A 24583-nucleotide genomic window follows, 5' to 3' on the forward strand; every position below is an offset into this window, starting at 1 on the left:
GTGATGTCAAAGGTGTGGCCTTGCATACTAATGAGTTCCTGCTGGGTTTTTTCTAAAAAAAAGCCCTGGAGATACCTATCCACTTTGGGCAATCGGAATGTAAGCTGTCTCAAGAGTATGAAGGAGAGATGTTTAACCTTAAGCAGATAAAGTTGAGATTAGCAACAGTTTTAGATGATAAAGAAAGAAATTAGCAATAGTTTTAGATTGTAATATAATGGTTTACTATCAAGCCTTGGATTAAACACATTTGCTAATAAATATGAAATGAGTTTTGTAATTCTGAAAATATTTCAGTTGCAATAATTATGTGGCAGTAAACATGTCTGAATTGTTGCTTTGGCCCAAGTCTGAAAATGCAGCAAAATGTAGGTAAATATTCCTTTTGAAACAAACATTAATGCCTCCAAATATTTCCTTGGAAGAAATTCTACTTCCAGGTAATAATTACAGAGAGGTGCTCATGTTAATCTGTTCCAGCAAAATTAAATAGGAGTCCAATGGCACATAACACTAACAAATTTAGCATAAACTTTATTGAGTCAGAGGTTCATTTAATTTTATATCCAAGTAAATACACTCACTGGGCTTTGAAGGATGTAAATCTGTTTAAATTGTGACAGCAGCCTTTAAAATGTCCCTTGGAGACAATGCCACCAGATACAAGGAAAGAAGCATTGGGCTTGGTCATAACTGTAGTTAAAAACTCTCACAAATCTACGGTATAAATTTAAAACCACAGTCCAATCTTGCATGTCAGGCCACCATTCAAAGATTGGGATGGCAAAATCCTGAAATGGCATAAGGGTCTGCACCAGTTGAGATTGGCAGGTGGAAGATTCCGGCTCTGGATCTTCGCACAAAAAAAAAAAATAATAATAAAATAAATCCATGCACTTAGAAATCTAGCACGGCCGGCAGAAAACCTCTCCTCCTTCTCTTGGCTTGCTGTTTTTCTTTCTTTATTTTTTGATTAATGTTGTGCTGCAATCCTTGCGAACATCCCCCAAAATACTCCCTCCCGCTCCCCGCTGCAGTCAATTCCTCTGCCCTCAACCCATTAGACTCACGGGAACCCAAAAACAACACAGAAGTACCGGGACGCGCAGAGAACTATTTAACCCGTCTGCAGTGCAGGGCCGCTTCGTTTGCATCGGGCGGGAAAAGCCGCTTCGGCTGCAATAACCAGTCGCTCTACCCACGGCGACCGCCAAGGTGTCGCTGCAGCTCCCGTCCGTCCCCGACCGAGGATCCGCCACGCGCAGACGGCTCCTCTGCTCCTCCTCCCTGGCGTACTGGCGTCATCGGAGCTCGCGCCTTCACATGGGGGACGGCGCAGCATAATCGCCAGGCAAGGAGGTGGGGAGAGAGAGAACAAGACGACGGATGAAGGAGTCGCCTCGGCTCTTACCGTTCACGGAGGGACCGAGCAGTGGCGCGCAGCTCCTGAGGTGAGTGCGTGGGATAACGAATTGCATGAGGCCGCTAGCGTTCTTCGTTCTAAAGTCGGCCGTTAGGGGAGAGGAGGAGGGGTCTGTCGGCGCTCGGAAGGTGGCGGCTGTGGCCTTCTCCGACCGCCCTCAAGCTGCCCCCTTCCTTTTTGGCTTTCGCGCAGCCTCCTCCCCCACGCCTTGGTTCTTCCGGGCAGCGGCAGACCCTAAACAAAGGCCCCATGTCGTTGTCGGCGACTGCCGCCGCGCGCCCAGAATAGAGAGTGCGAGCTCAGGGGGCCGCGCGACGGGTCGTCAGCGGTGTCCAGCCTTTCGCGCGCGCCCGCCTCCCTTCGCCTTAGGTGATTATTTGTCAAGCCAAGAACATTTGCTGGTGCCGACCTCGCGCCCCCCCCTTCCCCCTTCCTCCTCACACCGGAACCCTGTAGGGAGGTGCGCGTGGGGGCTTCTGGATGTTGTTCTCCGTGACCATCTTTGCTGTCACGAGGCTGCACCTCCCTCTTCAAGCATCTCGCGTTGCCCACTCCTTCCCTTCCCTGGAAATCTGAAGTAGCTAGTGGGTCTGCCCCAACTCGGAGGCAGACTGTCGTTGGTCCCACATAACTACAATATCAGGGAGATGGCAAGTTTGCTGTTAGGCCCGTGACTAGTTACAGTTTTGATTGCGAAGCGTGCCTCCAGGATTTTAAGACGTAATTGGTGCGATTTAACGAAAAGATATTATTTCACTCGATCTATTACTTTCAAATGGTAAATGAGCTATATGTGGGGAAAACTCTGGATAAATAACTACTTTTTAAAAAATCTTACGGGATTCAGATACTTTGCTGTCATGTTCTTAATGCTTTAAATGATTGCTTTTAAATAATAAGATTGAAACCCGTTTTAAAATTCAAGCAGTAACTGCTGTACTGTCTCATTGGAGGAATTGTCATGGGGCTTTGCCATAACTGTTTTCTGTTGTGAAATGCCCTGAGATTAGCAATGCTGTCTCGAGAATAGTCCAAAAGATCTGCAACTTTGAGAAACCACCATTTCCCCAAATCCCATATTTTTTTTGTGCAGTGCCATCACAGTCTATGGAGCATGACAAACTTTAACTTTAGAGTCACTTGAGTAAATCACTTGTTCTATAGACATACTCTTATTGAGGCTATAAGAACTTGGCCCAGCTGATTAAAGGAGCTGTATGTCACCTTGGGGAAGGCAATGGCAAATCACCTGGTAAAAAGTCTGCCATGAAAACGTTGTGAAAGCAGCGTCACCCCAGAGTCAAAAACAACTGGTGCTTGCGCAGGGGACTACCATTACCTTTATGTCACCTCATATGCCTTGCTTTGTCACTGTGAGAGCCATCTCCCTCATCCCAGGCTGTTGCAGTCTGCTTATGAAAGATCAATCCATTGTTTCCTGATTGCAAAATTTCTCATCAGAAACAGGTAGACTACTTACTGTATTTTCATTAAGATGTATTTGATCTTTCTTATTTGATCTTTCAAAAACTCTCAAAAGTACTAGTAAATGGCTTACTGAACATTAGATGTTGTTAAAAATCTAGTGACTGCTGAAAAATCTCTACAGAACAAAAGTACATAATTTCCCCCCTATAACTGGTGGAACAAAGATGGCCAAATAGAACCAGCCACTTTCCATTGGCACACATTACAGCATAAAAGATATTGCATCCAGGGTTTGTGTTCAGAATTGGGCATTCTGAGACTGAAAACTTTCTGTTGAAATTTGTGGGCAACTAATTTTGAACATAAATATTAAATTAATTGGACTGTGTACTTGTAAATGTGGTTGATTTAAACAGAAGCTATAAATACTTTAAAAATGTCTCTAGTTCCAGAAGCCTTTTCAGTGGATGCTGTTTAATCCAGTTAGCAGACTATTCAAAGATGCAAAATATTTTTCTAAAAACTTTTAAATTTGAAACTGGATCTGTAGCAGTAAATATGGAAAGGCATAAATGAATACTCAGTTAAAATGAACAAATCAATTTTGTTTGTTTAGAGAAGCGAGTTTCTGTTTTGAAAGATTTGCATGTTATATCTTTATCGAGTATCCCAGGCTGTTAGTTTATTTTTTAAAAATACTATCATTAGTAGATGTAAATATAAGCTCTCTTTCCCTAAACAACAACAAAAACCCTTGTTTTCTTAAAGCTGATGTTAAAAGCTGGGACTGCTATAAACGCATAACTAAAACCAATGATGCCCTTCAGTTAAAGCTTAGGTTTTGATTTAGCACCTAAAAGACAGTGGATTAAAAACCTCCAAAATGAACTGGACTACCCCAGTCTCATCAGTTCTTGGAAACCAACCAGGGTCAGCCCTTGTAAGTATTTGGATGGGAGACCACCAAGGAATACCAGGATTGTGATGCAGAGTCAGGCAATGGCAAACCACTTCTGAACATCTCTTGCCTTGAAAATCCATTATAAATCAGCTGTGACTAGGAAGGAAGGAGGGAAGGAAGGAAAGACGTAACATTGCTCAGGGTTTACAAACTGATGGCTGTGATTTCCTTGATTGAGTCAATTCATCTCACATTGGGGTTTCCTCTTTTTGGTCTGCCTTCAACTTTTTCCAGCATCATTGTCTTTTCCAGTAAGTCTTGTCTTCTCATAATGTGATCAAAGTATGAAACCCTCAGTGTAACCATTTTAGCTTCTAAGGAGAGTTTAGGTATCTGTAAAACTCTCTTCCAGCACCACATTTAAAGTGAATCAACTTTTTTCCTGTTTGTTTTCTTCACTGTCCAAACACAGTAATTGGTAATGCCATAATCTGGGTTATCCTGGGTCAGTGTGCATTGCAGTAGGAAAGGAGAAAGACAATATCAAATGGAACAGTTTCATCCTCACTGTAGCTTGCTGACCCACATAGTTACTTACTCTCAGCTAATGGGGACGCAAAAACGAGCTGTGAAGGAGGATCTAACCTGGCAGGTTGGATAATGTGGGAGGATGCAATTGTTGAGTTATTCCCAAGGCACTTAGAGCTTCCAAGGTAATATCCAGTGTTTAGAACTGTTCCTTATGGGCAGCTTCTGCAGATTTCTCAGAACAAGGGTACAGAGCTTTAGCCCCTCAACAGTATTCTGGTTGCTGTATTTTGAACCAGTTGAATTTGAGACAGTTTCCCAAGGCAACCCCACATAAAACACACTGTAGTACTCTGATCTGAATATAATCAGACTATGGATCATAAAGGCCAAATCATGTTTTTGAGAAATGGCATAGTTAGATTATTGACTAAAGCAGATAAAAGGCTCAGCATGCTATAGAGAAAACTAGAACCTCCCTTCTGCTGCACCCCCCAAGCAAAAAAAAAATATCCTGTACTTTCAAAGGGAGAACCTCCTTCCGTACAGCATAAAAGTTCCGTACAGCGTAACTTTTCACTCTTCAAGCAACTTTGTCTTCAGTTAACAGCGCCTCAGTGTACTCTGGATTAAGCTTGAGTTTACTGATCCACATCCATCTTGTTATCTTCTTTAGGTATTTATTCAGGACCTTTGCAAATGAATTTAGCAGTTATCTTGGCTTTTACCAAGAACCTGCTCTTACTGTTCCTAAATCTTCTTGCTCTTCTGTGCCTCTTCCCCACCTCAGTGAATGAATACTGTCATAAAGCTTCTATGATGGAGAGTTGTTAAAATGACTCTCCAGATCCTTGTTTTTATGATGGGGAAAGAGAGATTAACTTAGTTGGCTCTGGTCTCAAGTTGCTAGATTCAACTGACTAGTGCACCTCTCTAGCTTATTCCACTCATTCCCTTTCACAAAGTGGGATTATTTTCTATTGCCACCAGCAGGCCACTGATAAAATGCAGTGCCCGCTTGGGATGGATGTGAGCATCGTCACAAACCTGAATCTGCCATAAAATCAGCTGAGAGTCATGTGATCATGTATGCCGTGAACTTCATGATTTTTACATTGCAGCAGGCAGAGAGAGTTAGAGAGAGAGGAAAAGGAACTTGAAGTCATTCCTCAGTGTGAAAACAGTGGGATTGTGGGTGGTTGGATCTTACTCAGGGCTCTGAGGCACCTGTCCTCTTGAGCTGAGCAGAGGGGTTCAGCTAGTGGGTTCCTTGGCTGAGGACACACACTCCCCTCAGTGGAGTTTCTGAATCCTCAGTTTCTTTTCCCATTTTGCCGTTTGGACCCGAGGATCCTCCAGGAAGAAATGAGCAGGTAACTACTTCCCAGGCCTGAGGAGGAGGATTGCCCATCTGTGGGCAGTGCTTGGCCCCTCCCAAGCCAGTCCTCACCAAAGTTGGAGGGCAGGTAGAGGGGCATTCCTGGGAGGTCTGAGTTAGATGCATATACCTTGCAGGGGAGCTGTTCAGTACATTCCTTCTGAACCAGTGGTTGTGATTTCCCCAGAGGGCACTTTACTGGGGGGGGGCACCAGCTGTGGGGGCTGCTACTGCTACTTGCCCCCCCCCCAATCCAATACTCACCAAACTTGGAGGGCATGTAGAGGGGCATCCTGGGGAGGTTTTCTTTGAGTTTGATGCCTCTAGCTTTTATTGGGTCCATTTGACACATTCTTGAACCTGCAATTGTGTTTCTCCAGAGAGCCCTTTTCTGGGGGTACCTGCTTTGGGATTCTGTAACTCAGCCCCTCTAAATCCAGACCTCACCAAACTTGGAGGGCAAATAGAGAAGAGTCAGCCAGAGACTGACTGCAAGCTTGACATCTATCTCTAACCCGCAGGAGGGCCATCCTACTGCACCATGAACTTCATGAAACAAACCAGTTCAGTAATTGGGAAGGCTTGTGCTTCATAGACACTACGAACCGGGACGAAGTTCCATTTTCCTGGTTCGTGCCCATCCCTAGTGCCCATCTCTTCTGCAGAAATCTGAATTTCATCCATAATTCAGCTAATGTGGATTTCCAACTAGGCAGACTCTCCCTGTTTGTTATACTTTGTAGGATGAGCTAAGGATAAAGCATGTTTGCAAATATCAAATAACTTCAATTTCAGGGGGAGAAAATAAAATTCTGTCTTTATGTAAACAATCAGTGGCTACAACAAGTGAAAGCATACAGTTGAGCAGCAAAAGACTACAACATCTGAGAATAAGAAAAGGAAGTAGATGTAATAGCCAGTGTTGTATAGTAGTTAGAATTTATTATTTATTTTATTTAATTTGATTTCTCTCCCTGAAACTAAAGAATGTTGGACAAGATTCTTGGGAGACCCAGATTTGAATTCCCATTCTGCCATCAAAGCTTGCTAGGTGACCTTGACCCAGTTGACTCAGGCTGATCTACCTCACCAGGTTGTTGTGAGAATAAAATGGAGGAAAACAGAGGTAAATGATGTAAGCCACTTTGGGTTTCCACTGGGGGGGAAAGTGAGGTATAAATAAAGCTAACAAAATCCTATTTTTGTTTTTTTTGAGGGGGTTGGTATTTTTACTGTATTTTGTGTGAAGTCATGGCAACTTCTGGCAATCCCTACTGGAGCATGGAGGACATTCAGAGAAGTGGCTTGATATGGCCTACCTCCTGGTATTCCAAGGAGGTCTCCCATCCAAGTATTTGCTTGGGTTGGACCTGCTTAGCTTCAGAGATCTGATGAGATCAGGGTTGTTTGGGCTATCCAGGTCAAATAGTCTTCTTTTCCTCAGTCTAAAACTCCCTTTCTCCATCTGGCTGGTCACCTCTTCTCAGATTCTGTATCAATGTATGTCTCGTTCAGAGCCTTCCAAAGGCCTTAGCATGTCTGTGTCTCAAGCATGACTGTTCTGCAAAGTGGGTTCTTTCCTTGTTAATGTGAGAGATTCTCCCCTCCCCCAATCCCTCCCAGTAGAGATTCACTGGATAGTGAAGGAAGAGGGCTAGAACTGTTTGATCATGTCCCTATGGTTTATGCACCAGTAGTTTACTCTTCCTATCTTTTTTGTTCCCTTCCTTATCATACTAATGGCTCTACTGCCAGCTTCTTCACCTTGGAAGCAGGGTGGATTTGATTTAAATCATAGATTTCTACATAAAGACTCATTTTTGCTGGTATAACCTTAATATTCACAATTAGATGATTTCATTTTTAGAACAACAACTGTTCATATTAGTTTTACAGTTATATAGAAATATTATAGATAGGTAATTATGAAATTATTGGGAGGTGAATTATCTCCAGTTTAATAGATTAATCATTCATATTTGGCAACTTCTGCTGTACTTTATTGGAAGGAGAAAAATAATCATTACCTTAATAATAATAATAATTAAAATTGTTTTATTCAACTAAAACAATCACATTATAGCATATGTTTGCTTAAACATCCATGTGTGTTAACTGATGTGGTTAAACAAAATATATATATTTTAAAAAACTTAAACTGTTAGCCTAGCCTACACATGAAAAATTTAAATAGCTCACTCTTCATCATCTTCTTTGTTCATAATCTGGAAAAGAAAATAAGCTTTCCTGCTTTGTCAGGTCCCAAACGATTTCTCAATTTAGAATGAATGAGTTCAAAGGAAGAGAATATTCTTTCTACGCCTGCAGAAGAAGCTACTACTGTTAAAAGTAAAATCATTATTTGAATAGTCTCTAAATCTAAGTGCTTAAGTGACTTCCACCAGTTCACTTTCTTTAAAACATCTTCAGCAAATATATTTCTTGAATGGCTCCACCTTAGCTCTGAAGTTTATTAAAGTTGGCATTACAGATGGATGATTGCTGGATATCCATGTTATAGCTAACTCCTCTTCCTCAGCACTTAAGGTTTGACCCTGGTACTGGATATTGACAGTATTTGCCAGAAAATGAGCTGGCGACTCTTCTTGTCCTATTCGGTTTTTAAATGCTTGTAATTTAATTCTGTCAATGTGTAGTTCTGTTTTTAAGTGCTCACTCAGTTCCTTTCAAATTTCAGCAATAAAACAGCTATTTTTCTGTATTTTGTTTAAAGCTTCAGAAATGGGTTTCAGGATACTCAGCATATGTTCAACATTTCTTTTAAGCCCAATGTGGAGAATTTTGGCCGTGACAGTGCCATCTATTTTATCTCGATTTTGTTCACAAATTGTCATCAGAACAGGCCAGTTCTTGATATACTGCTCAAAACAGTCCACTACAGAGTTCCATCTAACATCTTGTGGGAGTGTTAGCTTGGTTCCATCCATTCTTTTCAGAGCTGCTGCAGCAAAATGATTGTTACGGAAGTATTTAGCAATATCAACAACATTAGTCTTCATTTCTGGAACACTGAAGTCTTTGGCTATGAGGTGCAGCAAATGAGCACTGCAACCATATGTTATTAGCTTTGTATTCCCTTCCTGCTCTTCTGCATTTCTTCTCATCTTGGATACATTTGCAGCATTGTCTGTGACCAAACTGCGTACTAGACATTTGAATTTTTGTTTACATGTTGTTATAGCTTTTGCTGCCACTTCTTGTAAGTATTCTGCTGTGTGTGCATTTCCTGACGTATCAATTGTTTGTACAAGGAAGACTTTCCCTTCTTCTGTTATACAAGCACATACAACTGGATCATTGTGAACATTATTCCACCCATCAAGACTTAGGTTAACAATTTTACCCTCCGGAGCTGTTGCACATTGCTCCATTTATCATACACTTTATCCAGAAGTTTCCCTGCAACATCTGCTCTGCTGGGTGGACTGTATCCTGGTCTCAGTGATTGACCATATTAATGAAGTGTGGGTTCTCAGTCAGACGGAAATAAGAGTTTGTTGCATAAATAAACTGGGCAATTTTTTCGTCAATTAACTCTCTTTTTAATTTGCTGGGTTTTATCAAAACTTATCGATGGTGGTTCCAGGAGGGAAGAGTTTTTTCTTTCTTTTAGGTGATATACTGCAGGTGTCTGATAATGGTGTATATGGTACAACTGAAATGCTATCCTGGATAGATAACTCTGAAACTGTAGAACAAGAGGATGGTGATCTTGAAGGTGGATAGTTTCCAGAAACTTTAGTGTTGATGATGAATTCCCCTAAGCAAACAAAAAAATCAATGCTGTTATTTTATTATTTATACAATTTCTGCTTATTGTATTCATTGCCATGCAGCACTGCCCAAAACAGAATATTTGCTTTTCTTCATAACTGCATCAAAATGACAGTAATATGCAGTAATAATAAGAAATATAATTTTGCTCAAACATGACAATTCAAAGCACTCTTTAAGAAATAGGATTAAATAAAAATGTTTACCAACCTGAAGATCCTGCTTGTTCAAACATGTTTTTGTTGTCATCTTCATCATAGCACTTCTGATGATGTTGCCTCATTCGGGCCACCAGGCCTTTCATTTCTTTGTTGCAGTGTTTGCATTTTGCACACATGCCTACCTTACCAATAGGTAGAGGAACTTAATTAAAATATTCCCAAACTGGGTCTCTTTTATGGCTTGCTGCCATTATAGATTTTCTCCTCCAGGCAAAGAATAATGTGAAAACCTTGGGTTATACACACAAACGATCCAAAGTCTTGTGGAGTAGTCTGCTCAAAAAGTTTCACTTTCATTTTTACTGCTTGCCCCTCCCTCCTCACACTTAAGTTTCTTCTTGTGCAGATCTGTTCCACTCCAAGCAATCTTTTTCTATTCATTGAACTTTTTGAAACTTAGCACTTAAGGGGTTGATTCTGTGTACATAGGTTTGTAGAACAATGAGATTAAGGTCTTTTTCTCAACTCTGTCTATTTTATAACATTTTTGCTGTGTAGAAGAGGCATGTGATCTCTGCAGACACAAATTACAGTTTTGAGAACTACAAAACCAAGCATCCTGTGTTCTGTGATAATATCTTGTAGGTAGAGAAATTGCCCAGTAATCTTACAGAAATCTCTGGAAGAGCATGACATTGTGAATGGATTAACAGAATTTATTACCAAAAAATTTAAACATTGCATGAATACACAGCCTTATGCTTCAGAATTAAAAACTAATCCTTATTTCATGATAGAATAATCTTTGGATGATAATATATTTTCCTCAAAAAGCATTTTATTTAAAAAATCCGATTTAAATTTCAAAAAATCCGATTTAAATTTTAAAAAACTGATTTTTTTTTATTTTTTTACATCATTGATTTTTTATCCACCCTGCTCGGAAGTGAGAAGGGGTGGGGTGGGGAGCCAACTTTCCTCTGACCAGCCTACTCCTAAAGGCAGTGTGAGCTTAATCCCCAAGTTCCCACCCCAGTGTTGTGTTGCAGGAAAACAGTAGAAGTTTCTCTTACCTTCTGTATAACCTTGCTTCTCTCCCAAGTTCTCTGAGCTCATTAAAGGACTTCAGAGAGGGAGAAGTGGGTAGTGCTGTTCATTGTTCCCTCTAAGCTGCAAAGTCCTGTGAGCAAAAAATTCTACTTTGTGAGCTACTGGCATTAAAGTTGGGAGCTACTGCAGGGGTCCCTGAGCCACGGACCACTACTGGTCCGTGGCCTGTTGGCAACCGGGCTGCAGCCTCCTCACCCGGCACAGCCCCTCCCGCAGCCTCGCCAGCCATCGGCGCCTCCAGCACCCTCCATTTTTACGATTTTAAGGCCAGGGAAGGGGCGAAGCACTGCCTTTCCCGGCTCTTTAAAGGCCGACAAACCCCGCCCACTGCTGCCAGTCGGCAGCGAAAACCTTCGTAGCAGCAGTGGATGACCTGCTGAAGAAGCGCTGCTGCCCTTGTCTCCTCTCCACTTCCTTCTTGGGCATGGGGGGGGGAGACAAGGGCAGCGTCGCTTCTTCAGTGGGTCACCCACTGCTGCTACGAAGGTTTTCGCTGCCGATCGGTGGGGGGGCGGGGTTTGTCGGCCTTTAAAGAGCCAGGGAAGGTGCTTTGCCCCTTCCCTGGCCTTAAAATCGTAAAAACAGAGGGTGCTGGAGGGGCGGCGAGGCTGCGCAGGGGCGGTGGGCGAGGTTGTGCGGTGGGACAGCAAGGCTGCGGGAGGGGCGGTGGGAGCGAGGCTGCACAGTGGGGTGGGGCGGCGAGGTTGCATGGCTATGGGGGGGCCGAATTCGGTGCCCTCACCCTGCCAGTTCCCGGTGCTGCAAAGGTTGGGGAGCATTTAGCTACTGCATAAATTATTGTGCTCTGGGGTCATCCTTCCTTTGAGCTATGTGAGTTGGAGGCTAAATGTGTGAGCTGGAGGCTAAAAATTTGTGAGCTGGCTCACACTAACACTGGTGCTGAGTAATACAGTGGTAGGCTTTGTAAGTCAAGCATATGTTTGTATACCCCTGTGAGGTATGAATTTAGTAGGATTTAAAAACGTATTTTTAAAATAGACAATTCTAATGTGATTTTGTCTGCTTTATAAAAGGTATTATTTAGCACCAGGTTGTAAACTGAAAAATGAGTAGCACAGTTGCAGCAGTCCCCTTGATATTCAACACTAAACATTGCATACTTAATCTGATACTGCTTGTATCATCCCAAGTAGTTTTTAATGTTAAGGATTGGTTCTGGCTTCACATAGCAGTTAAGATTCCAGATTGGAGTGAAGGAATGACTTGAGCTGCTTTGGTAACTGTCAGCCATAACATCAGACCACATTTGGAGAATTTGTATACAAAAATGAGAGAATGTGGCAAGTGGTCCCCCAACTCTCTCCAGATTTCGAGATCATAGATCTGTGCTGATCCTTGGTGACATGAAAAATTCCAGCTTTTCATCAGAGTTGAGGAACAGCACCTTATTCCCAGCTGTGTTTGAAGCACCGGAACTTAACCTGAACATAGGTTCAGCTACTGTTTATTTTTAAAGTTTTGACTTTGTTATATTTTACATAGGATTTTTGAAGACTGTTTATAAGAGCACTGATTTGAGTAAGTGTTGGAAGTTTAAATAGAGGAAAGTATTGATAAGTAGTAATAATAAGAATAATTATCTTATGGCATTATGTGTGATCTAGCCAGGAGATCCAAAGATTGGCAGTCTTAAGTTCTAACTCTTTTAGTGTTATGCATCACTAGGTGGCGAGCTAAACATATTTTTGGGCTGAGAGTCCAAGCTGTGACTGACCCAATTGAACCCAGTTCTCCAGATTAGAATCTGCTGCTTTTTACCACTACACTGTGCTGGCTCTCTTATTGATAAGTAAAATGAAAACATTCATATAAAAATACTTGCAATAAAGTCTTGCCCAGACTTTTGTGTAAGTATTCTACAGTGCATTCTCTGCAGTTATTGAAGTTTAAAATTGAAGGCCTTAGACTGGGGTATATCACAGATTAAAAATGGAGATTAATTGAAAGCATTTTCTAAATCTGGTAAGGCTATGCAGCTGTCAGAAAGCTTCCTTACTATAATCTTATAATTATACTATGATTAAAGTCTCCTGAAGATAATTGCATGCTTTTTCCTTTTCAGTGAAAAATACACCCTATGTAAGAAAAGGAATAAATTCATGTTTAGTTCCCCATATTTAATGGTTTATTTCTCTGCTGGCCAATTGACTTCCCACTGGTTTGGGTCATGGTTCCTCTTTGCAGATTGAAAACATGAGGTCTATGTCCTCTACCTGCTTGTTTCCCCACCTGGGATGGGGATTCCTTGTGTACATTGTTTGTCTAAATGTTGCTGAGATCCATCAAAAGTGGAGATGACTGAGTTTTTTTTTAAAAAAATGATCCTTTTCTCCTGAAATACAAAAACATACAGGGAGTTCATATTAGTGCCTGTAGTTTATTGCAGCCAGCCCACCACAGCCACCTGCACCTGAAATTCAGTTTACTTACATGGGTTTCTGGGAGAATGAAAACTTGTTGTTGCTGTTAAAGAGCATGGAGGGGTAGGGGTGGCAAAATAGCCCCCCTAAGGACTGGAAGATGAGTCTGGTGTAACTAAGAGTGTAACTAAGAATGGGGTAATGGGGGTGGTAATGGGACATGGAGAGAGCTGTGTAGTAGTGAATAAATTGTGGGAATGTTACTCAGCTGGTAAATCAGACTCTGAAGGTGCAGAGAAGGAAGAGTGCTGTGCTATGTGTGGGGGGGATGAAGGGGGTAGCATGAAGCTGCAAAGAGAACAGCATACACTATAAAATACAGAGACAAGAAATAGTGGGAACGGAGAAAGATTAATAGGATTTAGAGATGCCTGTGGTTATACAAAGTAGTAAAGAAAAGAGAAGTGGAGTCAAAGGAACGCTCCAAGAATCGTAGCTTAATCTTTTATGTCATTACAGAGATGGCCTTCTTGAGTTTGTATGAGTCGCACTCACGAAGTTTAAGCTGTTTCCATCTGCTTGTCTGGTACTTAAAAAAAACCCACAACACACTTGTAAAATAATTATGTGGAACATAAGAGAGACTTCAGTATGTAGGCTTTTATTCAAGAATGGTTTAATTGGAAGGTCACCCAAAACCTTCCCAGGGTTCCTTTCAATAATATACATTACCATTAACCTCCTTTGAAGGCCTCTCTGTTTCTTAACTTCTCAGCTGCATACTAATGTATGCAATAAAATTTCACTTAAATAGATTTGCTTAGGCGATCAACAGTGCTATGTGCTCAGGTTCATGAAAAATGCTTTTCAATATAACCTCTTCTGTAGCAAATTAAATATAATGCTTCTTAGCTATAGAAGTATCTAGGCACAAAGTATTCCATCCTGTGTTTTTAAAAACTAAAAAAGTATAGGGCTGGCAAATGTTCAGAAGCAGAGATTCTTCAAGTGGTGAAGTGGATGATTCAGAATATTTGCCTTCAGTAAGGTGGCATTTGAATATTGGTCTTCTACTAAAATACCACTGTTCTGTAGATGCTTTATCATTCTGGTACTTTTATAGTTAAGGAACAGCGTGACAGTTATTATTTTTCAGTAAACTGGTTTCAAGCTTTTCTAAAGGTTACAATTTTATTCCAGAACTGTTAGTTTTGGTAAAACTTTCAGATACGTGACACTGGGATTACTGCAGAGGCTAGTTACCTATATATCTAAAAGTATAGTCTGGCCCCCATCTGTGGATAGCTAAATCCATGGATCAGGGGCACACTGAGACAAAACAGATTTACCTGCAAACTTGGGAGACCCCATCCCCAGGTTTGCATAAAAATCTGAAATCTTAAAAAATACATTGGAGGTTTAAATTCTCTCCCAAATAAGGGTATTGTCTGTGATGGGGGTGACCAAGAGCTGCTATGGCAGCAATGATGGGGAGAGGAGGCAGCTGTGGCAGTTCATGCAGCAAGGAGACATACCTCGCCTGGCAGTGATTGGGGGTATGGTGAGGGGCTGCGGCAGCTCTAGTGATAGGAGCAGAAATGGGGGGGGGGGAGCTGCGGCAGGTCCAGCAACAAGGCCTGGAGGCATGCATGGCCTGGCTGCATTGTTGGTGATGGTGGGTCAAGAACCTGATGATGTTGCTGTTGTGTGTAGGGGTGGCCAGGAGCCACAGTGAATCCAGCAGCATCGCTGTTGTGGGAGGGAGGGAGGGAGAAAGCTAGGGGGGGGGGAGAGATCCTGCTTCATGGGTCCCACCTGTTTACTTAATATCCAGCCTGGTGGCTCTGCTGAAGACAGAGAGGTGGGGTATAAATTTTGAAAATAAAATAATTACCACTGAGATGTGCATAAAAAAACAGGTCAGTGGAATCGAGAAGTAATACCATCATATGCATGTATGTTACTGAATGACTTCCCATTAGTCACTCTTGGATTAGGGTCATACTTTGATAGTCCTTATTTTTCTTTCAGCTTCCAGTGCAATTCAGACATTACGTGCAGTCAGCAAGCAGTTCACAACAGGAATGAGCCATCAGTGGGAAACTGGTTACTTTGCTCTGATTGGATGCATTTAACGAAGGCCTCTAAATTTTGTAACATGTTTCAAGAAGAGCTATAAAGAAGAAGGGAAGGTAAGATTTTGCTTTGAGGTAGTTCTGGTATGTACCAGTTTCAAGTACAGTGAGTTGGATTTCATGGGTGTCTTACGATCAATATTGTGAAACCAGAGCATTGAAATGATACTGGTGCAAGGGAACTCACTACCCTGTCTGTCACACTTCTGTGCTTGAGGTTGTCTCTTCTACTCACCCCACCTCATGCTTCAGACCCCTGCATAACTGTGCCACAGAAAGTTCTTTAAATCACTTTGTCAGCTATCCAAGCTTCTCCCGCTTATTTTTTTACATTTAGGAGTATAAAGGAACACACTAACCAAAATTAGTATTGGGGGGGCAGTAGGGGAGAACACTTTCCTGTGAAGCAGAATAGCACTACTCTTGTTTCCCAAGAAGGGGATCATTCTGAATTGATGCCATTCCTGAAAACTGAATTAGGATAGAGAACAAGCATTCTAGGGGAGATTTGCTTATATTGTTGTTGCATGCTCAGCAGCAGAACACTTTTAAAAGAGTAAAAATGGTAATTGGAAATTCCATTCTTTACATTAAATCATGGTTAATTGGATTTACAGACAAAGGATTCATTTATTAATTATGGTAGGGAAGTGACTTAGTTGTAGAACATTTGCTGTGAGTGCAGAACTCCCAAGTTCAATCGCCAGCATTTCCAGCTGAAAAAATCAGGTGGGAAGAACTGGGTCTGAGAACCTGGAGAGCTATTGCCAATCAATAGACAATACTGCCCTTGATAGATCAGTGGTCTGACTTGTTACAAGTCAACTTCATGTATTCATGTATGTTAGAAGGAAGCTGTAAGTTGTCATAGCAGCAGCACATAAAATAGAACATAATGAAGTAAGTAGTATCATGGGTTTATTGAGGATAGCACATAATCGTTTGAAAAGCCCATGCACATTTTTATTACTGGGATCTCTAGAAGGTTCTCTCATTTAGTGGATGGAAGTGGAATCTACAGAACCTACTTGCCCTTATGACACCCAAGTCTTCTATGCAGATGTTCTACCACATCTCAGCTTGTCACTTCATATCATATTACAATAAAGCATGTTAATGTTGTGCTATTTTGAGGGAGAGATGTTTGCATATGGAGATTCTGACTAAATGGATAGTTTTCACTGATTATTGGATTTGTCACATTAGATGTCAGGTAATCTGCATTGAATTCAAAGTCTAGCTAATCAGCTGCTCAACCTTCCTTGCTTGCTTTTTCCAAAGATACACATCAGAAAATCATCTTTAAGAAACAAATTCATTGTCGTACAAATTAATTCTGTGATGTTTTAAACTACCTTCTCTTAACAGGTGGGGGGATTAAAACCTTATTTTTATTATAATACAGTAAAAACTTTTATCTGGCACTTGCTTATCTAAAAGGCTTCCTCTCCCCTTCAGCTGCTATGCCTCTGCACATCTGGATGCATGTGTGCCCCTCCTCTCCTTCTCCAGCCATCTCCCTCTGGCCATTGTTGGGCTTCTGATAGCTGATGTCATTTTTTGGTGCTTTCTTCTATCTCAAATGGCCTTAAGCTTTCAGGAGCTAGCTGTGCTTAGAATGGCTTCAGGCAGAAAGGTCCCAGGCAAGTTGGCTGTCACCATGGCATTCTCATGGGGTGGAGTTAGGCTGCTACAGATCCCTCTGGGTTGGGGCTGGGACAGAGCAATAAGGTTGAGTATCTGGGACATTTGATTAACTGGCAACTCCCATTCCCCATGAATAATAGATATCAAAGCTTTTACTCTTATTATTTCTTTGAACTGTCCAAGTAAAACTGCAATGTAAGTTAGATGGAGACATGTTAAAAGACCTTTTTTTACTGACCTTTTTTTAAGGTCAGTATTTGTTTTTGTGAATGCACTTTGTTGGAGGTTTTTTGCTTTGTTTTTTGTTACTGTATTTTGAGGGCAGCAAGGACAAAAAATGCTTGCAGATGCAGTGCAAAAAACTGTTGAGAAATGAAAAGAGTTCATTAATAACTCCTTTTTTCAGCAAAAAAAAACAAAGATAAAGGAAAAGCAAAGACAACTCTTACCTTACAGTGACTATGTTTTGTTCTCATGATTATTTTATGTATGACTTTTAATACGTTATTTATTAAATTTGATTTTTATACAATCTATTCCCTGTATACAGGGCTTTGGCGCACTGTACAACAATAAGCGACATTATATAGATTAAAAAAATCACAATAAAATATCTGTCAAATTTGCTCAGATGGTGATCTTAATTTCCAGTTATGCTACTATTTAGTGCCAGCCAGATGAAAGCTGTTGCTGTCCTCAGCCAAATGCTTGGCGGAACATCTGTGCCTTACAGGCCCTGCAGAACTGCATCAAGTCTTGTAAGGCATGGATGTTACTCAGCAGAGTGTTCCACCAGGTTGGGGCCAGGGCACTAAAAGCCCTGGCTATGGCCGAGGACTCAGGCCAAGAACCACAAGCAAATTCTTATCAGTGGAGTGTAATTTCCTTCAGGGAATATACCAGGAGAGGTGGGCCCAAAGGCATGTGGGTCCCAGACATTACCTTAAAGGTGTAAGCACTAAAACCTTGAACCTGATCTGGTGCTCAACTGGTAACTGGTGCAGCTCACACAGCACAGGTTGGAATGTGTGCTGTTCGTGGGATCTTCATAAGGACCCGCACCACTGCATTCTGCACCAGCTGGAGTTTCTGGGTCAGTCTCAAGGATAGGCCCATGTAGAACTAGCTACAGTTTGGAGGTGACCATTGTGTGGATTACTGTGGCAAGGTCAGGGCAAGACAGGTAGGGGGCCAGTTGCCTGACTTGGTGGAGCTGGAAAAACACCAGTCTTGCAACATTTGTTATCTGGGCCTCGATTGATAAGAAGGCATCCAGAATCCCACCCAAGCTCTTGACGGTTGCTACTAGTGTTAAGGGCACACTATCAAAAGCCAGGAGTTGGCACCCCAACACTGAATCCTCCCTGCCCAGCCACAGAGCCTCTGTCTTAGTAGGATTCAATCTCTGCCAGCTCTGCTTTAACCATCCCACCGTAGCCTCCAGCCCCTTAGCCAAAACTGATTGGGCAGTATCTGGCCTGAAGCTGTTTTATTATCTTCAGTATGTGATTATTTTTAAAAGGGATTTTTTTTTGCAATACATTTTGTACAATAATGACAACATTGTCCTGTCATCATAAAAATGTGTTTTAAAAAAAAGATGGGCAATGGCTGGCCTGAGGGATGGTAGAGGCCAGATATTAATTTGTAATGAAGTCAGTTTTACTTTAATTTATCAATAGTCTGCAATTAAATTGTTCAGTAATTTGTCCATTTTTGGCCAGTTTTTTAGAATTTTGGTCAGTAAAACCAGAACTTTTGACCAACTAGTTTCCACCCCTGCATCCCAAAATAAATGTAAAGTATCAAGACTTGGATCCACCAAATTGTTTCTGTGGACAGGAGTTCCTCTCACAGAGCATGACTTTGTCTCCTGCTACAGCTCAAATGGAGATGCCAGCAGCATTTCAGGGGGCATGCTAGACTGCAGTGAAAAGGGAGGGGGAGAGAAGATCACACTCCACGGGCAGAAGTCTTTGGAACTGCTTCACTGGATGCAAACTTTACTTTTGTCTCTGAAAAGTACATGCATCTTTTAGAGGATCTTACTATCACAGAACATCTTGCTCATAAAACACAAATTTAAGAATGTCACCTTATGTTTTCCCCCTGTTCCTGACTTGAGCTCTATAATTATGTGGGGGAAAACAAGGGCTCTGCCTGTAGAATGGAGTCCTGCAAAGTAAAGCTGAACTTGCTCTAACCTTCTAATGGCTTTAACTTGATGTATCTTCTTTTAAGTACTGCTGTAAAGACAGGAAGTTAATGAAGCAAACATCTACTAGAGAAACGCAGTATAAAATTTTGCCAGCACATTGCAGGGTGTGAAAGGTCATTGTAGCTTTGTGAAGTGTTTTGCAAATACAGTGGTCTGGGAGGGGCTGTGGCTCTGTGGTGGAACATCTGCTTGGCATGCAAAAGGTCCCAGGTACAATCCCTGTCAAATCCATTCAAGGATCAGTTGGCGTTGAAAGATGTCATCCTGAGACTACGGAGAGCCAATGCCAGTTTGAGTACAAAATAGAGACTTCAATGGCCCAAGGGTCTGATTCAGTATAAGGCAGTTTTCATGTGTTCATACAGTGGTCAACTTTTGGAGTATGCTCTATATTGTGAAAAAAAAAAAGATTTACATCTTGAGCAAAGGTCAGTTAAAACTGTGGTATTTTCTGGGATGCTGCTGACAATTAGATAAAAAGTAGTCTTGGAAGAGAACTACAGTATTTCTTTTTGTTAGGACACTGTCCTATAATGCAGCCTTACCTTCTTTCTTTAGTTTAGCAGCAAGAACATTTACATTTTCAATCACATTACACCTTGTCATCGAATCACAGAGTTGGAAGGGAATTCTAGGGTAATCTAGTCCAGCCCCCTGCACAATGCAGGAAATTCACAAGTACCTCCCCCTACACATACAGCCAGTGATCCCTGCTCCAAGCTCAGAAGATGATTAAAATAAAAAGGGGGAAAAACCTTTCTGAGATCCCTGATAAAACTGGCTTGGAGAAAAACTGCTGATTGGCCCTAAAGTGATGAACAGCATTGCCATGGATGTGCAAGAAGGGACCCTGAGAACGAAGTGCTGATACAACCCTTCCTGCCCTCCTTTCCTTGATCTGCCTAAGTTCACAGAATCAGCATTGCTGTCAAATGGCCATATAGCCTCCAAAGAAAGCAAGCCTACCACCTTCTGAGGAAGCCTGTTCCACTGAGGAACCACTCTGTTAGGAAGTTCTTCCTAATGTTTAAAAGCTCTTCCAATTTAATTTCAGCCCATTGTTTCTGGTCCAACAGAAAACAATTCTGCACCATCCTTTATATGGCAGTCTTTCAAATACTTGAAGATGGTGATCATATCACCTCTCAGTTGTCTTCTTTCCAGACTAAACGTACCCAGCTCCTTCATCCTTTCTTCATAGGACTTGGTCTCCAGACCCCTCACCAACTTTGTTGCTGTCCTCTGGACATGTTCTAGCTTGTCTATAGCCTTCTTAAATTTTGGTGCCCAAAACTGAACACAGTACTCTCAGTGAGGTCTAACGAAAGCAGAGTAAAGCGATACCATCACTTCACGTGATCTGGAGATATAGCACAAAATTGCATTGGCCTGTTCAGCTACCACATCACACTACTGACTCTTGTTCAGTGTATAGTCCACTAAGACCCCTAGATCCTTTTTGCACATACTATTGCCAAGACAAGTTCCTCCCCCCTCCCAGCTCCATCTTATAATTATGCATTTGGTTTTCTTACCTAAATGCAGAACTTTACATTTATCCCTGTTAAAATTCATTTTATATGTTTTAGCCCAGTTTTCCAGCCTGTCAAGATCATCCTAGATCCTGATTCTGTCTCCTACTGTATTTGCTACCCCTCCCTTGTCTTTGAAGAAGTCCTTGGCTATATATATTGGGATATGTCATGTTTTTTCCCATTACTGCACAAGGTAATTAAGGTAAAAAATACTGCTTGCCACCCAGTGAGCTTTATAACTGAGCAGGAATTTGAATCCAGAGGCCCCAGTTCACATCTGTCACTTGCACCACGCTTTTTCATCCTGTAAATTAACATATTACAGTCAGCCTTGGTAATCCATTTTGTCAGTTGTTTGGTTCATGAATGAGCTTGGCAGGAGCTTTGGCCTTGCTGAGTCCATTCTCTCCTTACATGTTTCAAGCTACCTAGTTAGTTTCTGGGGTTCAACAAACCATACTTTGCTGAACCAGCAAGTTACGATTGTTTTTCCCCCCTGCAAACCAGGATTATGAATTGTTTGTTCAGTGTACAAAACATTTACGGACTAGCAGAAACTCAAGTATGCTGTACTTCCTGGTTTAGGTTTGAAAGTAGATTGTGGAGTCAAAAGTAACTGATGGGCCATAAGGGCAGAGGGTTTGTGAACACATTTGAGATCATAGCTCCAACCTATTGTGTCCTGACTGCTTATGTACTTTTCAAAACTTTACAGCTGAAATACCTTAAACTTTTCGAGTAAGAGATAACTAAGCAACTCAGTTGTGCAAAAATATATGACCCTTTTGATCATTTCTAGGATGGCCGGTTGTGGTGAAGTCGATCACTCAATCAACATGCTTCCCACAAACAGGAAGACAAACGAGCCGTGTTCCAGCTCAGCACCATCTCTTATGGTCCCTGAATGTGCTATCTGTCTGCAAACATGTGTTCATCCTGTGAGTCTGCCTTGTAAACATGTCTTCTGCTATCTGTGTGTGAAAGGAGCTTCCTGGCTTGGAAAGCGATGTGCACTCTGTCGGCAGGAGATCCCAGAGGACTTCCTTGATAAACCAACCTTACTATCACCTGAGGAACTTAAAGCAGCCAGTAGAGGCAATGGGGAATATGCTTGGTACTATGAAGGCAGAAATGGCTGGTGGCAATATGATGAACGTACCAGTAGGGAACTGGAAGATGCTTTTTCTAAAGGTAAAAAGAGCACTGAAATGTTAATTGCTGGGTTCTTATATGTGGCAGATCTTGAGAACATGGTTCAGTATAGGAGAAATGAGCATGGACGTCGCAGGAAAATAAAACGGGACATAATAGATATTCCAAAGAAGGGAGTGGCTGGGCTTAGGTTGGACTGTGACTCTAATGCTGTCAATCTAGCAAGAGAGAGCTCTGCTGATGGTGCAGACAGTACACCAGCTCTAGGGGCTGCTGCTGGGCAGCCTCTAGCAACTGTTTCTGTTAGACCCCTACCTTCACTAGATGGTCAGCTGACAAGTCCTGCAACGCCATCACCTGATGCAAGCATTCTAGAGAACTCTTTTGCCAACTTACAAATAAATGGAGACAGTATGGTTGAAAGGAGCCATAGGGGAGAGGGAGAGGAAGACCATGAATCATCATCTTCTGGTAGGGTGCCAGTTCTTGACACCTCCATTGAAGAAACAGAATCGGATGCTAGCAGTGATAGTGAGGATGTGTCTGCCCAACTTCAGCTGCCTGTATCCTCTGCTCAGCAGAGACATCTGGATGCAAATCAGCCAGCCTTGGACAGACCAGTGGCAGGAAATGGGGTGGGAAACACCAGTGTAAGATCTAGAAGGCCTGATGGACAGTGCACAGTAACTGAAGTTTAAATCTAGAGCCATGTTTTGAAAACTCAAGTCTTGTACCTGTATATTTTGTCTATTGACATCGCTCTCCAGTCTAGCAGTGTGTTTTAAAGTGTGTTGGGGTTGGTGGATGGGATAGAGGAAAAACAAACTTGGGCCTCTAACTTCAAAGGCAATCCCTTAACTTGTCTTGGCTGGAAGACTTTCAATGTTAAAAAAACAACAACAAAAACTGGGGGTGTGTTAATGGTTTGACAGCTACTTAGCAATACCCAGTTTTGTTTTGTAAATGTCTTTCATGTTTTATTTTGTAGTATATTTCCCTTCTCCCAGTGAAACCCTATCCTCTTTTTTGACCAATGTATATTCACTGTAAAACTTGGAGCTGTCATCATTCTCTGTTGCATTAAGTAACTTTACTATCTGCATGGATTGATGTATGGGAGGAACATTAAAACTGGAAAATGGAAAAGAGTTTGGGTATGAACAGGATGTTTAATTTTAATGTGAGAAAATAGGTGTGACTTCTGAAGTTCAGCTGTTTTACTAAAACAAAGAGCAATCATCTTCCTGAATGAAATGTAAAAATTCTGTTGCAGAGTTTTACTTGTAAACACTTCATGGTGTCTTCATTGGCTCTTCTGTCTAGTCCCTGTAGCTTGTTTTGAGTCTCTTGATCTGTCTTGTTTTTGTTATAAAATTTATAATTTAATAAACTACATTTTATCAACAATCTGAGCACTGTTTCCACAGAACTGTGCCCAAGTGACCTTTAAGAGGATATTTGCAAAAGAGGCACAGGCTACTTTCCAGATGTGATTGCTCCTACTTTCCACACTGGTTAACTAAATATTAAGATGTATAATAAGCCATACTTTAGTCCAAGGTGTTTAGCATAGCCATGTAGAGAATACTCTGCTTGAAAGGAAGGTCTACTGTGGTACTTCAAAATCCATTCACACTGCTACTTTTCTTGTCAGTCTATACTGACAACAATCTCTGTTTAGTGAAAATAGACAGCAGCCTCTGATAAACTGCCCAACAACTGTAGCTGAAATTAAATAGGCATATATGTGCTATTTGGCACTATTTATATGCTAACTTGTGAAAGTAGCTCTTGGTTCTAAAATCATATCAGCAGCTGCCTCATTGTATTAGCAATGAAAAGATTCCTACCATTTATCTTGCACTAAATAGCAATAGCTTCTATAAGCTTAATATTCAGTAGTGTTCACAGCTGAGGGTAATGGAAGGGGTTTTTATCCCTAGCAAAACCAAATGCAGCTAATTCAGCATCAAGTAGTTCCTCCACTGTGCATTTGCAGCAGTTATGCACTGTGTACTTTTTATACAAAGATAGCCCTTGTAGACTTCAAGTGTTCAATCCTGTGGTTACTGAAAATGGAGGAATGATACGAATTTGGGTTGTTGTTTTTTTTTTAATATAGCTTTAGCCCTGACATCAGGCACACCATTTATATCACTGTTTCCAAGTACACACTGTCCTCCAGTTACCTAGAACATAAATTCAGGTGAGTGCAAAGTTTCTCATATGAAACTCAAAAGATTAAATAATTGCTGAAAAAAAATTCTTAAATGAAACATGGAAAATTTTAAGGGGAGTGTTTTAAGCCAGCAGTGCTTACTTACATGCAGACTTTTGGCATATATCCAGACACCAATCATCAAGGACAGGAGTAAGCTCCAAGTAGCACATTTGTACCATAATGTCTCAATAAGAATTAATCTGTTAAGAGAACCTGGTTTGCTGAGCTATAGTCATCTCTGGATATGCTCTCATACTTTTTAAAAGGTGTCAGCTATGAAGCATATTTGCAGAGTATGATAATGTGCTGTATCTCGCACACAGCACATTTTCCTTGATGTCTTTATCATCACTTGTACACCCAGTGATCAAGATAAGCCAACAAAAAAGCAAAAGTTTCGCTGTAGTAGTTTGCTGTCCGTGATAGGCTTTTACTTGAACTACGACCCATAAAGAGAAAACTGACATGTACAAATGACAGCTGTACAAGAACTAATAAAAACAGTAACTGTTGTTCACCTTGGGTTTTTTGCCATTTACAGAATCTTACACAGCCCCATGAATTTGAGAG

The 24583-nt window shown here is 41.3% G+C and overlaps 1 protein-coding gene across 1 annotated transcript; it reads left to right on the forward strand.

Annotated features, from left to right (window-relative positions):
- The first annotated feature begins 1149 nt into the window (after positions 1-1149).
- On the forward strand, positions 1150-23204 carry RNF146 (ring finger protein 146). The gene is made up of 3 exons (XM_060238984.1): positions 1150-1451; positions 15137-15297; positions 21440-23204. The coding sequence occupies exon 3, from the start codon at positions 21441-21443 to the stop codon at positions 22488-22490; it is 1050 nt and encodes a 349-aa protein (XP_060094967.1). The 5' UTR covers positions 1150-1451; positions 15137-15297; position 21440; the 3' UTR covers positions 22491-23204.
- Positions 23205-24583: the final 1379 nt, after the last annotated feature.

This window comes from Heteronotia binoei, chromosome 1, assembly GCF_032191835.1.
Source record: "Heteronotia binoei isolate CCM8104 ecotype False Entrance Well chromosome 1, APGP_CSIRO_Hbin_v1, whole genome shotgun sequence".
NCBI classification, from domain to species: Eukaryota; Metazoa; Chordata; class Lepidosauria; order Squamata; family Gekkonidae; genus Heteronotia; species Heteronotia binoei.

Excerpts from the sequence above, each read along its gene's own strand:
- RNF146 (XM_060238984.1), top strand. The coding sequence starts at position 21,441 with ATGGCCGGTTGTGGTGAAGTCGATCACTCAATCAACATGCTTCCCACA.